Genomic DNA, 16,670 nt, shown 5'->3' on the forward strand with positions numbered 1-16,670 from the left:
AAATAAATTCAATTTGTCATCTCGTTTTTCAATGTCTAATTTAATTTCAATGTTATCTCTGTAGGTTCTTATGACCTAGCAAGGTCAATGTGGACATCTGTTCCTCGGAAAAAGTCAATACTTTCGCGTCTGCACACATCTCACAACATACGGAACATTGCTCAAAAATTAATAATATCAAGTTAGAAATATGGTCGAGCATAAAAAGTCGTATGAAACTCGCCTATAATGGTAATTAAGAAGCTCGTATGAAAATTATGAAACTCGCTTGCACTCGTTTCATAAATATCCGTGCTCGTTGCATAATGTACTATTAATTGCATAGGAATCCGCTCCTTACTGATCACCAAAAAGTAGGAAAAAGTGCAAAGGCTACATGCACATCAATATGCATAGCATTAGGGGGGGAAAAAATTGTGATTTTATAATTATTTGCGTACTCTTCGCAAATTTGTTGAATTATTAAATAACGTAGTTTGGGCCAAAAGGAATGTACCTAAAAATGGGGTGAACAGGGATGAATTTTTACTCTTTTTTATGTGACAGGTAAATATAATAATAAGAGTGTTTATGTTTTTATTCATAACGAGTGAAACTTGTTATATTTACTCTTTGACACAAAGAAATGAAAAATAGTAAAAACTCGTCCCATTTTATGGTACCAATGAACTACTTAAGAGTAAAATGCACTAGGGTAGTCGAGGATTTTTCAGGGAGATTACAAGAAAAAACACTTTTGTATTTAAGAGTAAACCAAGTACATGCCTTTTTATCACACTCAAGTCTACTAACAAGAGCCAGTGGGTTGAATTTTATAAGAATTTTGCAAAAAGATAACGAATACTTGTCTTTTATATTGTACTGAAAATCACCTCCTCTCCCCAATAGAAATGTTCACTCAGGATAATGTCAAAGTGATTTCACTTTCATAAGTGTCGAGGAAGAACAATTGTTTGCATACGTCTGAAGTGTTATCATAAAGATAGTAGGATCCAAAATTTCAGTAAAACTGTACTGCATGGCCGCAGTGAAGAAGTTTCTAAGCTGGCCATTTTTTTCTTTCTATGAGTGTATAAGTATCGCAGATCTTTTTGGCCCCTGAAATTTTAAATGTTATGCAAAGAAGCAAGTTACTATCCACCATGTATGTCTCCCAACCAGCTGCAGCCCCCAAAAGATACCTGCCTGCCAATTGCCTTGACAGTAGAAGTACACTCAGAACTCGTGTAAATAGACCTGTGATGCCAGTAAGTCACAAACACCAAATCTAATAAAACGTTTCTAAGCAACTGAGCATACTTTCGTAGTGTCGTTGCTCCTCCCCAGTCTACCCCAGCCCATTGCTTGACCTACCCCTGCAGAGGACCACCATCATAAAGGCTCGCTTGCTAACTTTTTCTTTCCTCACAAATGCCAAAAAGATGTGAGACACTTATACAGCAAAACTAATATGCTCCTACGAGATCCTGGACAAAGTTTCTGCATCACTTTCAACTTTTTCATTTACCTCAAACCAGAGTCACACGAGGATAGTTTACAGGAGTCAAGTGCTTGAAGCCTCTAAACATGATGCTATATTTGTGATCACACGGAGACTTTAAACTTGAAAAAAAGCGCGCGCTGAATGTTGTATTTGCAGTGGTGTTTGAATTCTTGTATTCTGTTATCTATACTAATAATAAATCTGTAGCCGAAATTTTTCTGGTAATTTTCGATTTTCCAAAAATAATCGGTCCTAACATATATAATTAACCACCCTGAAACCGAAAATCGCTTTTTTGAAATTTTTGTTTGTATGTCTGTCTGTCTGTATGTTTGTTACCTTTTCACGTGATAATGGCTTAACGGATTTCGATGAAAATTGGCCTATAAATTAAGTTCGTTGTAACTTAGATTTTAGGCTATATGGCATTCAAAATACATTATTTAAAAGGGGGGTTATAAGGGGGCCTGAATTAAATAAATCGAAATATCTCGCTTATTATTGATTTTTGTGAAAAATATTACATAACAAAAGTTTCTTTAAAAATAATTTGCGATACGTTTTATTCCTTGAAAAATTTTGATAGGACTGATATTTAATGAGATAAATGAGTTTTAAAATTAAAATAACTGCCATCTAAGGCCGTGTAATGAATTAAAAAACAAATGACTTCGTCTATAAGGGGCCTTGGACAGCAACAATTGAAAGCTATGAAAGATAGCCTACAGAGAATGTTTCTGTGTTTGTATGGTAATATCGGAAGCTAAATTAACCGATTTGTATAATTAATTATTATTTCACCATTGGAAAGTGTAGTTTCTCTAGATGGACATAATGCTATAATGTTATTACAGTAACTTCTGATATAATATAATATGTAATATTATATAATATAATTTAAGTTATTTGAAGAGTTCAGAACCATAGTGGGCCAAGCGCCATTTACTGAATATGTAGAAAACAAGGGTTAAAATTAAGTTATTACCATAATTCAATAGAAACCTATAACAAGTAAAATAAAATATACACATTAAATCTAAATGATGTCAATCTTCATTGAACTATGGCTGCATGTAATAAAAATTAAGAAACATGTTAAAGGAATTGTCATTGCACCAAATGAGTGTCTCTGGACCAAAATGATCGCATTTTAATTATTTGGATGCGATTTAAATTAAGTAACATATTAAACGATTTATCCTTCTATCAAACACGAATGTTCCCTGGATCAAATGTCCTATTTTAATTATGTAATTACTTTATATTTATTTCTAATGGGTGCAGCGGAGCGCACAGGTACGGCTAGTAGTTAATATAAATCAATAGTGAACTGGCATTTTTAGTTTGGTGAAACTGAAGATGCCACCAGCACATATTCAAGCATGTGTGCAGCTAATTGGCGCCTTGTTTAATGTATGAATTACAAAATATTCTTGCAAAAAAGGAAGAGAGAACATGGGTTAAGAAATGGATTCGTAGAAGAATTATGCACGGTGCATCTAATACCTTGTTGAAAGAATTAGCTGAAGAAGGTCCTGCAAAAGGAAACATCTCAGAATGAGTCCTGTTTTAAGGGTTTTTAACTTTTTTCGAACCACTTCTACGTCTATGTTTTCGAAACCTTGTTCCATGAGTTCACTGACTAGTTTCTGGAATAATAATTCTCGCTTGTTTTTATTGAGGTATTCTTTGTCACGTATATTCCATAGAAGTTCATACTTCTCATACACTTCCAAAAACTTTATGATATCGTTGGAATTCCACTTAGGGGCGCTCATTATTAATAACTAGCCGTACCCGTGCGCTCCACTGCACCCGTTAGAAATAAATATAAAGTAATTACGTAATTAAAATAGGACATTTGATCCAGGGAACATTCGTGTTTGACAGAAGGATAAATCGTTTAATATGTTACTTAATTTAAATTGTATTTAAAATATTAAAATGCGATCATTTTGATCCAGAGATCACTCATTTGGTGCAATGACAATTCCTTTAACAGGTTTCTTAATTGTTATTACCAATTATTTTTGGAAAATCGAAAATTAACAGAAAAATTTTGGCTACAAATTTATTATTATGTTTATATTATATTATGAAAAAGTGTGTTGATAACGGATGTACTCGAATTAGAAAGTCTTTAATTTGTTGTGGGGGCTCTTGAATCTCAGGAGGAACAGCTTTTACAACAGCGCAACATAATCTGCTTGGCTCATTACCCAATTTTTTTGCATTGCATTTATTGCATATGTATTTTATGTATTTTAACACGATTCAATTGAGCATAGTTAAAATTTGAATTATAAAATAATGGATTGCTAAGCTAACGTACTATTACTGCATACTAAATCAATACACTCTCCTTGTTCGTTAATTCTCTGAGATAAAAATGAATATGTTCATAAACATTATTATAAGAAATACAGGAAATGAATATACAGAATAACCTATCAAGTTTTCTGTGCATAAGAAGCTATTTTAATCTTACCTATCCTCAATTCACTCACAAGTTACTGTAATAACATTATAGCATTATGTCCATCCAGAGAGACTACACTTTCCAACGATGAAATAATTAATTAATTATACAAATCGGTTAATTTAGCTTACGATATTACCATACAAACACAGAAACATTACCTGTAGGCTATGTTTAATAGCTTTCGATTGTTATGTCCAAGGCCCCTTATAGACGAAGTCATTTGTTTTTTAATTCATTACACGGCCTTAGATGGCAGTTATTATAATTTTAAAACTCATTTATCTCATTAGATATCAGTCCTATCAAAATTTTTCAAGGAATAAAACTTATCGGAAATTATTTTTAAAGAAATTTTTAAGTAACATTTTTCACAAAAATCAATAATATGCGAGATATTTCGATATATTTAATTCAGGCCCCCTTGTAACTCCCCTTTTAAATAATGTATTTTGAATGCCATATAGCCTAAAATCTAAGTTACAACGAACTTAATTTATATTCCAATTTTCATCGAAATCCGTTCAGCTATTATCGCGTGAAAAGGTAACAAACATACAGACAGACATACAAACAAAAATTTCAAAAAAGGGATTTTCGGTTTCAGGGAGATTATATATGTCAGGACCAATTATTTTTGGAAAATCGAAAATTACCAGAAAAATTTCGGCTACAGATTTATTATTAGTATAGATTATTAATTTACTTCGACAATAGGCCTAAAACTACAAACTTTCTACTTGCCAAGTTTCTATAAGTTCGCATTCACACGCAAGAAGTGGTGGAGTCAAGTTGGTCACGTGACGGGAAAGTACACTCAAAAGTTGACTGGTCAACTCAAATTCTGCTTGACCACCAAGTTGCAACTTGACTGTCTCGACCATATCACACGGGGAAAGATGAAGGAAAGTCGACTTGCTCCAAGCACTTGTCTCCTGTAAACTATCCCCGTGTGAATTAGCCTTCAGCTAAAAACTGCCTATATTGACTGCTCTCATGCTGAGAATGTTTCCACCCTATAATCAGTGAACATAATTATATTTCCAACTTCAGAGTGAAAGGAAATGTTACACTAAATAGAATTTAATTGAATTCATGTCAATGTCTGAACAGGATGGATTTTTGCTAATTTCTTCTTTGGTTTTGCCAACCGTTTTTAGACTTTCGTATTACAATTTTTGAGTATTCAAAAATTTTAATTTGATTAAAATTCAGACAACAGCAAGTAAACTATTTTTAACCACACTTTGCACTTTCTTCACCAAAATTTCAAATAAAGGTTTTATTTACAGATATTCAAAGTTCTTATTCACCAATATTAATCACCCCGTAGCTATTCCTATGAAGTAGTCAGTCTGGGATTATCATGGTAACTACAAACACATATGAGTCTGCCGAGTTAGCTCTGTGGTGGCATGCCTGCCTCCAGACTAGCTGGCCCAGGTTCGATCCCCAGCCAGATTTTTCATGTAAAATTTCTAACTCGGGACTAGGAGATGGCTGTGCACAACTTCTAATCACTAGATTGTGCACCAATATGCCTGGGTTAAATCCCATATCTCTCCTCAGTGCATATGAAGAGAAGGCATGTCACTGTCGATAGTGATTCATCTGTCAGATGGGAACGTTAAGCCTGATGGCCCCCCTTGGTAGTATTCGAGGGCAGGCTACATGCCAGCACAGGGTTTCTCCTCTATTCCATACACTACACTTACACAAACTCACCCTAGAACACGACATAATTCTCCAGATACACATCATGTACAGCGCGGTTCGCCAAATTGGTGTGCAACTAGAAAAATGGGTCACAGTCCTGCCATCTATCCGCAATATGCGGAACCCAAATCACATAAAGTGAAGTGGGTAGGATCAGTTCACCTATCTCCATCACTGATGAAGAAAAAGATAAAAACGTCAGTGTCACGTTATTATTTCTCCATACAACTGCGAAAGGTGAAGGTCCACAAGAGACCTGAAACTTATTTAAACAGGCATATCAAGTGCCACCAACGAAAAATTAAAGTGGATACATACAAATACGAATAATTTTGTGGCTTCTGCTTGTAATGCTGTACATCAGTCCTAATGTGACAACTTGGCCTAGACTAATCTCAGATCCTATAGGCCTACTTCTGTGCATAAAACAGTCAGGTCAAAAATTAGTCAATTCGTAAAGAAAAACCTGTATTTTACACTTCACTTTCAACAAATTCTGATTCAGTCATCAGAGGTAAGGTAAAGGTATCCCCGTAACATGCCGTGAAGGCACTTGGGGGACATGGAGGTAGAGCACCATGCTTTCCATGACCTCAGCACTAGAATGAGGTGGTGTGGTTGGCACCACGCTCTGACCGCCTTTTACCCCTGGGAAGGACCCAGTACTCAATTTTACAGGAGGCTGAGTGAACCTCAGGGCCGTTCTGAAAGTTTGGCAATGAGAAAAAAATCCTGTCACCACCTGGGATCGAACCCCGGACCTTCCAGTCCGTAGCCAGCTGCAGAATCCACAAAAATCTCGTGTACCTAGATTTCAACATTTCTGAAAATTGTATCAATTCAGCAATTGAGCTGACTGCAGGAGGGACGTGAGGGCCTCTGAAGTCCTTTTGGTGTAAAAGTTTCGGCTGCTGAAAATATCCCCAAAAAATCTTGAAAATTCGTATTTAAGGGGCTTCACACAGTACCAATTGCACATTTTACCTTTACTACCACTTGATGTACTTCAAATTTTGCTCTTATTCTACAAGATTTTAGCTTCAATTTGATACGAAACATCTAGTAATATGATTTAATCTAAACTGAGAAAATATCCATTCACTATTTTCCCCCCCCTTTAAATCTGAGATAATCTAAAGACTGATCCTCAATGAGCATCACACCCAACTTCATACTAAACTTACCTACAGATTTTTAAATTTGCATTTTAAAAAGTTTCTTCAATGCATCTTTAATAGAAAATTGCTAATTTTTTTCAATCAAATTTAACAATTGTGGTCCAATCTCCAGAAATCATTACAAAGGACAAGTGCAAATTTGAATGAAATCTGAAACACTTCAATATATAAAGTTTTTTTTAATAAAAAAATGTAATTGTTTGGAAAATAGTAAAGTTGCACACGCTTGTACTTACAATCCTGCACTAAAAAGCACCTGCTACATGTATTACACTTTAAACCTATCTGAAAAATGTTCATTGTGCAACTCAAATCACGAAATGAATTCAGAACATGTCAATCTGTGCATCAGTGGCTAACCATGACAATATCTTTGAAAAATATTGGAGTGCAAGAGGTCAAATGCCTGGCATTAGAACCCATCTGAAAAAAATTTGGGAACAGAGCAAGTTACTCTCTCGAGATATTACAAAATTTTTCGCGAATCTTACTGGCCCCTTAAAAACCTACTCCCTTTTCACACAGAACAAATGGAAGTATTCATTTATCAATATAAAAGTTAAATCTAAAGCACAAGGCACTGATAACATAAGCATAGTCTTTATCAATAAGTTAGTCGATGTCGTGCTTCCCGTAATAACTCATATTTTCAATTCTTCAATTATCACTTCTGTTTATCCGCAACTCTGGAAAACAGCCTTGGTACGCCCACTTCCTAAAGTAAATTCACCTACTTCTGCAAAAGACTATAGGCCAATCTCCATTCTTCCCGTTTTATCTAAAGCTCTGGAACGCATCATTCATAAGCAGTTGTCAGACTACCTAATAGAATTTAATCTTTTAGACCCTTTACAATCAGGATTCAGAAATGGCCATAGCACTTCTACTGCTTTGTTGAATGTTACTGAGGACATACGCGCAGCCATGGATAAACGACAGGCTACTGTACTAGTTTTATTGGACTATAGCAAAGCCTTTGATTCTGTTGACTTCGATCTACTATTGACTAAACTACAAACGCTACACCTTTCTGATAGTGCTATCACCTGGATGTAATGTTCGATACTATGATCATATCTCACCTTCTTTCAAGAAGTTATCATGGCTTAGGTTACATGAGAGGAGAAATCTGCACTCACTTTCTCTCTTATATCGAATTATGCACTCTTCATCCCCCTATTATTTATTCGCTCGATTTCATACTCTCTCTCGCCATCATAATATTAATACTCGAGCACAACGCGATAACACGCTAGAAATTCCACTTCACGCATCGTCTCTGTATTCCTCATCCTTCACTGTTGCTACCTCTCGTCACTGGAACTCTCTGCCGCCTGAAGTCAAGGGCTGCCGAACATTGAATTCTTTCAAATCCAAGTTAGAAAATTATCTTATGACGAGTTGCCAAACTAACTTACTATTATGACAAGTGTTGTATTGCATGTTTCCACGTATTCACATTTTTTTTTTATGTTCTAATGATATTCAACTTATTTTATATTTTTGTTTTCATATTTTCCGATAATGTTATATCTCTAATGTGATAAGTTGAGCTATATATAATCTTAATTTTCCTTATTGTGTGTACTTAGAAATATTGTATTCACTGTATACTTTGTACTGCACTATTTTATTACTACTATTAGTATTATTATTATTATCATTATTACTATTCCTCTTTATTATTATTATTATTATTATGAATAATTGTCTCTTTTTGTATGCCTCATTTATTTTGACCTGCTGTTCACATATTATTATGCTTTTTTTCTTTCTTTCTGTATGTTATATATTATGTCTGATTTCTTCTTATTTGTTGTTTATTTTTTATTATTATTATTATCTTATTCAGTTTTGTGTGTAAAATTGGAGTGTAATTTGTTAATTTGTAGTGTTTTTGTAACGCAGTCTTTACTCCTGGTTGAGTGTTAGAGAAGGCCGTATGGCCTTAACTCTGCCAGGTTAAATAAATCATTATTATTATTATTATTATTATTATTAATATATCCACACATACTAAATGCGTATAGTTTTATTTACCACCATAATGCTAATGGTACACTACTTCAATTTTACTTAACAGCAAGATGAAGCTCAACCCTCTTCCCAATTCTCGAACAAAATAGTGCGATATGGAATTTAAAATTGCAGCAGCACATAGAGGAGTACCATTAAATACAGAACTGCATTGCTTATTTCATTCTTGGAAGTCTTCACCATGCCAAACAGCTGTGGAGATCAAATTACTGCACCTGGTATAACACAAATACAATGAAAAGGGGAGGAGACTGGTGAAAATATGGGAATTTTTTCAAAATCTTGACAATTCTAGAAAACGCTGGCAGTTGCCAAACACCATCTTTCTAAAAACTACCCATTAACTTCCCATACATATTTTTGCCCTCTTCCAGAAACTTTATGCTAGAAATTAAATTTTTACTGCAAGTTCCTAAATATACTAAACAGTTACGTTTGCAAATTTCAATAAAAACTATGCACACTCAATTTCATAAATTTGAACATGAATAGGTTTTACTTATTTTTTTAAAGATAAAATTAAAAAATGTGAACATAGAAACTTTCTAGAGATAAAAGGTATTATAATCAGACACGATCCTTAGAATTTGGGGATGAAAACTTCTGAAAATATTTAAATAAAAAAATTTGCACAAACTACTAAACATAGTCATTAATAACATGAGTAGGCATGTGTACAAAAAATCAATTCTCTACCTTAAAAATATATAAAATATAAATTTCACCAATTGCCTCTCCAGCCACTGCTATAATAAACCCATCAAAATAAGGATATAATAATGAAACTTAACTCATGGTTCAAAGCTTCTTTATTGGCCCTTGTATGTTACCATTTTTAAGTTATGTACAGAAGCTGTTACACTGTATTAACATATACCTTTTACTTCAGGAACACGGAAAACGAAAGGAATGAAAATAAAAAACACAGTCCCTTTCTCTCCCATTATTCGAACGTAAATTTAACACAACAAAGAAACTTCTCCGTCACTTTTTTCCGCTTACGTTAAATTCCTTCATTCGCAATATCGACAAGTAATAAAATTAAGATAGCCGGGCTAAAATTGGAGCATGAAAAAAAAACCGGCCTTTCCTTCGAAACTCTTTACGATGGAAAAAATGCTTCAGCAGCCACTTGGAAAGAAAGAGAAGGCAGCTCACGTTGAAAAAGCGATGGAGAGTTACTGGCGGTGCAGAGAGCTGCATTGAGACAACCGCCACTGACGGACCAATCAGCACACCTAGTTATTTCTTCTTCTGGGCCTTCTCGGCAGCCTTCGTTACCTTACCACTTGTAACGTCCTTAGTGGTGACACTCTGAAATGGCCAAGAATTACCATTAGTGTTCTGCTGGTTTGGTTTTTAAGCATCTTCCTAAAACACACAGTAAGATTCTCACCTTAATTACACCGACTGCTACAGTCTGCCTCATGTCACGCACAGCAAAACGTCCAAGGGGTGGGAATTCCTGGAAGGACTCCACACACATCGGTTTGCTGGGTACAAGGTTCACAATAGCAGCATCACCAGACTTTATCGACTTTGGATTTTCCTCAGTAGTCTTACCTGGAAAATTAAAGAGATACAAATAAATTATCTACACCCTTATAATTTGTTTCGGGAAAAACTTAATACGGCGAACGCCCACGTCCCCTTTCCACTTTTCCCCTACAAGCTCACCACACACCCTAGCGGGAAAGAGTGGAAATAGGGGTTTAGGGTGGGGTGACATCTAGTGTAGGAAAGTGGAACAAAAAGAGTAACGACATCTACGAAGCAAAAGAGGAACTTCGTCCTGTCAGTCTCTCTCCTATCTCTCTCCAGCTTCTCCTCTGTTCCTAGCTTCACGTCTTTTTTTTCTTACGACTTCGCAGGAGGGGAGATTCGATCCGAGAAAGTTCGTAACTAAACCTAAACGCACGCTTTTTGTTCCCGCTTTAGACCTCTCGGCTACCGAGGCGAGTTGGGGGTAGAAGGGAAAATGAATCTATTTATGTTTAAGGGAACTGTCATAACTTATTGTAGAAGGGGAAAATGACCGAATAGCGTGGGTAAAACTGGTGGGCTTGTGAATGTCGCTTGGTAGGGGTTGACTACGGGGGGTGGCATAAGTGTGTCCGTTCAACTTCGTGTACAGACGTAACCACGTGTAGTGACGATCCGTACCGAAGACTTGTACTTCTTCCTGAAAATGTCCAGGGAGAATTTGAAGGCGGATACGGTTAAGGTACTGTGAGGAGCATGGACTACTTGCTAGTCATTACGAGTGTCCAACCTGTGGAGGGAGGGGGGGGAAGAAAAAAAAAACTATTGTGTTACTTCGAGGACGTGCAAAGTTAACAGGTGAGTGTTTAATGAAAACCACATTACATTGTGTTGTGTCAGTACATGTTGTGGACAGTTGTCTAATGCGTATTGCATTGTGGTTGTGGACAGTTGTATAGGCAGTGATCCATCGGGGGGGGGGGGTGTGTGCTGAGCGGCGCGGGTGGGGATAACTTCCCCTACTGGCGTTCGCCGTAATACGTTTTTGCCTTTGTTTCTTTGAAACCTGTTAGACACCAGATGCTTACCAGTACGACGGTCACACTTCTCCTTAATCTCAGCGAATTTGCACGCAATATGAGCCGTATGACAGTCTAGAACGGGAGTATATCCATTGGAAATCTGACCAGGATGGTTCAGCACAATAACCTGCAAAAATTAAGACATTATTAATCACATCGTTGCGATACGCTAGCATTCGAAAGAAATACTTCTAACAACGTTATAAAATACCTGAGCAATAAAGTCGGCAGCTCCCTTAGGGGGATTGTTCTTTGAATCGCCAGCAACATAGCCACGACGCAATTCCTTAACAGAGACGTTCTTCACGTTGAAACCAACGTTGTCACCAGGAACAGCCTCCTGCAGGGCCTCGTGATGCATCTCAACAGACTTGACTTCAGTAGTTAGGTTGGCAGGGGCGAAAGTCACTACCATACCAGGTTTCAACACACCAGTTTCTACTCGGCCCACAGGCACTGTTCCAATACCACCAATTTTGTATACATCCTGAAACATTCATAAATGTATTACGTAAACATTTCCTCGATAAATTGTACTGAATTTCATACTCTATAAAGTTCGTGCGACTAACTTATTGCAGCTTTCTCACCTGCAGAGGAAGACGAAGAGGTTTCTCAGTGGGTCGGCTAGGGGGAAGGATGGCATCCAAAGCTTCAATGAGGCACTTGCCATCAGCTTTTCCTTCCTTACGTTCAATGGACCATCCCTTGAACCAACTCATTTTATCGGAGTGTTCCAACATGTTATCCCCATGCCAGCCCGAGATTGGCACAAATGCTACCGCAGCAGGGTTGTAGCCAATCTTCTTGATGTAATTGCTAACTTCCTTCTTAATTTCCTCGAAACGGGTCTGAAATAAAAATTAAGTTTCCATCAGTGAATATATCTTTCGAAACAATCTCAATACTACGAATCTCACTACGCAACTACGGGGGTTGGGGGGGGGGGACTTTTAGTGTACGGTTTCCTGATCGAAAACAATTTATTTTGTGCACAAGTTACAGTGGTTGGGGCAGAGGAAAACAGAGGAAACCGAAAACTAAAAATCCTAATTACGTACTTCACTGTATGGTGGCTCGGTAGAGTCCATTTTGTTGACACCAACAATAAGCTGTTTCACTCCTAGGGTGAAGGCCAACAACGCATGTTCACGGGTCTGACCATTCTTGGAGATTCCAGCTTCGAATTCACCAGTACCAGCAGCAACAATGAGAACAGCACAATCAGCCTGTGAACAAAAAACAGAAATCATTAAAAGTTGCTGAACACCAAGCTTAAATTAATCTTCAATTTAAATCAAGCGATCAAACTTACCTGAGAAGTTCCAGTGATCATGTTCTTGATGAAATCTCTGTGTCCAGGGGCATCAATAATAGTAACATAGTATTTGCTAGTCTCGAACTTCCACAGAGCAATATCAATAGTAATACCACGTTCACGTTCTGCTTTCAACTTGTCCAACACCCAAGCGTATTTGAAGGAGCCCTTTCCCATCTACAAATCAGAAGGGAAGTTAATTATTAACACATACATAACAATATTTGTTTATAATAGTTATTAGTATGAATATTACAGCCTAACCAGTCATATCCTCAGATTTTTATAGACACTATTAATGTTCTTAACTACAATTCGTGAAGTTTCTTCCTTCGAAAAATAAAATTTATAATAGGCACATTTCGTAACAGTAAATACGCTAACAAAAATGTCTCCCCCCTATAGTGGCAAAATTTGCCACAAAAAAAAAAAAAGTGATTTACCCGAAGTACAAGTCTTCATTATGGACATGAATTTACCAAGTTTACAGGCTTCTTTTGGTCAAAAATTCATTTGATCTTTACGATACGCCTACATAGAATTACGTTGTAAATATCCTAATTTTTAAATTCCAATCTCGAACACCAAAGCAGTTCTGCAAAATTTGTTTTACGACTAGTTTAGTCTTAGGTCTACTTTACAGTAACACACCACACTACTTCCACTACACTTCTAAAGGCCAGTAAAAAAAAAAAGTTCATACAATTTTATGGATCTTCAAACTTCAGTTGAAAAGTTGAAAGACCAGGAGACTAGAAATGAATATGTTCGTCTGCAGCCTGCATTAGGCTTATTTTAACAATACATCTTCGAACACCCTATATACCACACACGGAAAGTAACCGTGTTACTAAGTTTATCCCTAATATTTTCTTACCGTGATTTTCCCGAGTGCCTCCCCCCCCCCCCACACATCAGAACAAATATAAAATATATTTCGATAAATTGCAATTTCTCAAGTTTTACACTACATATACACCCAGTTGACATTTCTTTAATACAATGCAAGAGTATGTAAATGGTTAAGCTGTCAACCACGTGGTCAATACTTCTACCAATGCACAGAAATTTCTGCTTCGTAACTTACCTCCTGGGCTTCCTTCTCGAATTTCTCAATTGTTCTCTTATCAATACCACCACATTTGTAGATCAAGTGTCCAGTGGTAGTGGATTTTCCAGAGTCTACGTGTCCAATTACGACAATGTTGATATGAATCTTTTCCTTTGGCATGGTGATTGATTGGTTGTGCTTTCTTTCAATAAGACTGAAAATATAACATTGTTTTAATAACTCGTAAAAACGCCAAAGCAACCTAAAAGAAACCGAATAGATACATAAATTGAAATCTTTAAGAGATTTTTCACTTAACGCCACGTGGGGTTTCTACACGAACTTTCCATCCGGATGCCATTTTGTTCAGCTACTAGGTGTGACTGCAGTTAGAAAGACTGGGAAAGAACCAAATTCGGAAGTCCGAAATTGATCAGCACCCTAAATCAACAAATTTACTTCTTTTGGAAGCACAAACGCCCACCAATACGGCCCTTGAAAAAGAAATGGCCGTGAAACGATGACGTTGCATGCAGCAACTATCGATTGCCGAAGTAGGTGCAATGCCCGGATACAATGCAGCAATTTTTTAAATTTTATTTTGCAATTACTCCTAGAAATTCCATAGACATGTATACCGCATTTACAACAGTGGATTGTGTTACGTACACTGAAGCGAACAGTTGAGGCTATGCATGAAAGAATAAAGACTTAATTTGGCAGACATTTTTTCGACATGGCGAGCAATGTTGAAGTAGCGTAATGCAGCAAACTTTAGAAATATTACGCTCTTGTAACACAAAATTTGATAGGAAAACTACTTTTAAACATCTCATAATACATATTAAACACAGAAAGGTTCAAACTAACGAAAATACTTCAAGAACATAAGATACAACATGCGGCCATCACTACCGGCAGAGGTAACATCAAGGTGGTCTACATTTTTTGATTTTATATGACAAATATACATAAATTTATACTAAAATATTATTAAAATTATATTTAAATGGTTCTAAAATAACAATTATAACACTACCCGACACTCGATGGATTATTCTAACACAGATTCTACACCGATATTTCCAACAGAGCAAAGAGTCCTACTCACCTCCAGATGCCACGGCAGAAAGAGAACGATAGACACGACTGTCATGCGCACTGTGAGAGACCTAGTCGAATGTTCCTAGAGGGGTCTACGTATTGAAGAAGAGCACAAAATCAATTCCTCGAAACTCATTAAGAATATAATTATACCCATTATTTAATAATAATGCATATACAGGGGTTTCTATAAAAATAATTTTACATTATATATTGTAAAATATCTTTAATAACAAATATATTTTAAACTTTATATTCACTGAGGAGACATGTATGATTGTTGGAATAGCCGCAGGATGTAGCGCTAACGTCATTATGGCGCTATTTACAAAATTTTGAAAATAATATGTCAATAAAAATAATTTTTCTAACCATTCAACCAACTTTAGTACAACATTTCTTTCAAACTGATTAACACTAAACGTGAATCCACCGCTGTAGAGTACCGATTAGTATGTGTGACTGTGGAACGAGTGGGCCTGGGACAAGTTTTTTTGAGACAATCCTTTTTGGGACAAGTTACCCGGTTGGGATTTTTCGGAGGTTTTCCCTCAATTAATTGAAACAGAATTGCTGGGTCATCAATTATTCAAATGTCATTGTCATCATGAACATAATCCGAGAAATTCGAAGTGCAGCATGCTGTGTTTCTACAAGAGTGCAGCCGGTCAATGATAAAAAAAAAATATATCATTTACAGAATTGGAGTGGTAAGCACAATAAATCTCAGGCTGCGGTACAAGCCTTCACCTCCTCTGCAAAAAAGAAACACTAAAGATTTTATATAATTATCCAATAACCGGTATGTTCTTTTATTTAATGAATTTAGGTAAAATTTCGCACTAATATTACCAGTTTCAAATAGATTGATTACAATAAGGTTCATTCACACACACAATTTTATTCAATTATTTACTTCATTTTTTTATTTTTAAAGGGTTTATGTATTACTGCGGTAGAGATTAATACTGTTCACTTATATTCTTGATATTCTTATTCAACAGACCTACGATTCAGTTTAAATTGAAATGTTAAGAGCTGCAGAAAATTATTTCATATAGGTACTGTTAAATAATTTTTAATGTTAAGAATTTATCATGTGTTACAGTTATCATGTTATCACAGACTACCTACGGTATGAGTAAGGATTATTAAATCAAGAACAATCTTTTGTTCAGTCATATAAGTAAAGAAATTCATGACTAGGTTTATTTAAATTATAAAAGAATTCACTCCTTAAGTCATTGTACATAATATGCACAAAATAAATATTTTATTATGTACAGGAAGGATTCTAGATACAAATGAGTATTGAGAACTTTGATTAATGAATACACATAACTTATTGAGCTTTTATTCCATAGTAAATTATTTTCGAGGATAAATCCTCTTAGTAAATCATCAAAAAAAATTTACAAACTGAAGACTTGAATTATATAAATTTAAACTAATGAATTTTATAAAAATGTACTGTTCTACAACAAAATATTGATAAAGGAAAATTAATTGTGTTTCTCTGTGATCCCAATACAAATTTAAGTAAGTAAGAATTCAAACATACTGATTAAAGAAAGAAACAAAGTTAATGTGTAAATGCAATAGCGGTATAGGCCTATGTATAAACCCCATAAACAATGATAAAAGTAAATCAATGTTATTCTGTCCCTTTACAATTTAGAAAACCAGTATCATCTGATTCTTTAAACATTCTCAATGAGGTTTTTCTTCTTTTTACCATAC

General features: G+C 35.7%; 1 protein-coding gene across 2 annotated transcripts; it reads right to left on the reverse strand.

Annotated features, from left to right (window-relative positions):
- Positions 1–9,684: 9,684 nt before the first annotated feature.
- Positions 9,685–15,051, reverse strand: LOC138695852 (elongation factor 1-alpha). 2 transcript variants are annotated; one of them, XM_069820138.1, is made up of 9 exons: positions 14,938–15,051; positions 13,863–14,040; positions 12,773–12,952; positions 12,519–12,686; positions 12,048–12,308; positions 11,669–11,944; positions 11,464–11,584; positions 10,290–10,456; positions 9,685–10,207 (listed from the first exon to the last, which is right to left on the reverse strand). In XM_069820138.1, the coding sequence occupies exons 2-9, from the start codon at positions 14,004–14,006 to the stop codon at positions 10,136–10,138; spliced, it is 1,389 nt and encodes a 462-aa protein (XP_069676239.1). In that variant the 5' UTR covers positions 14,007–14,040; positions 14,938–15,051; the 3' UTR covers positions 9,685–10,135. The 2 variants fall into 2 exon arrangements, with proteins under 2 accessions (XP_069676239.1, XP_069676240.1); XM_069820139.1 differs by lacking the exon at positions 14,938–15,051 and adding an exon at positions 14,866–14,889 and having other exon boundaries at positions 9,965–10,207.
- Positions 15,052–16,670: the final 1,619 nt, after the last annotated feature.

This window comes from Periplaneta americana, chromosome 3, assembly GCF_040183065.1.
Source record: "Periplaneta americana isolate PAMFEO1 chromosome 3, P.americana_PAMFEO1_priV1, whole genome shotgun sequence".
NCBI classification, from domain to species: domain Eukaryota; kingdom Metazoa; phylum Arthropoda; class Insecta; order Blattodea; family Blattidae; genus Periplaneta; species Periplaneta americana.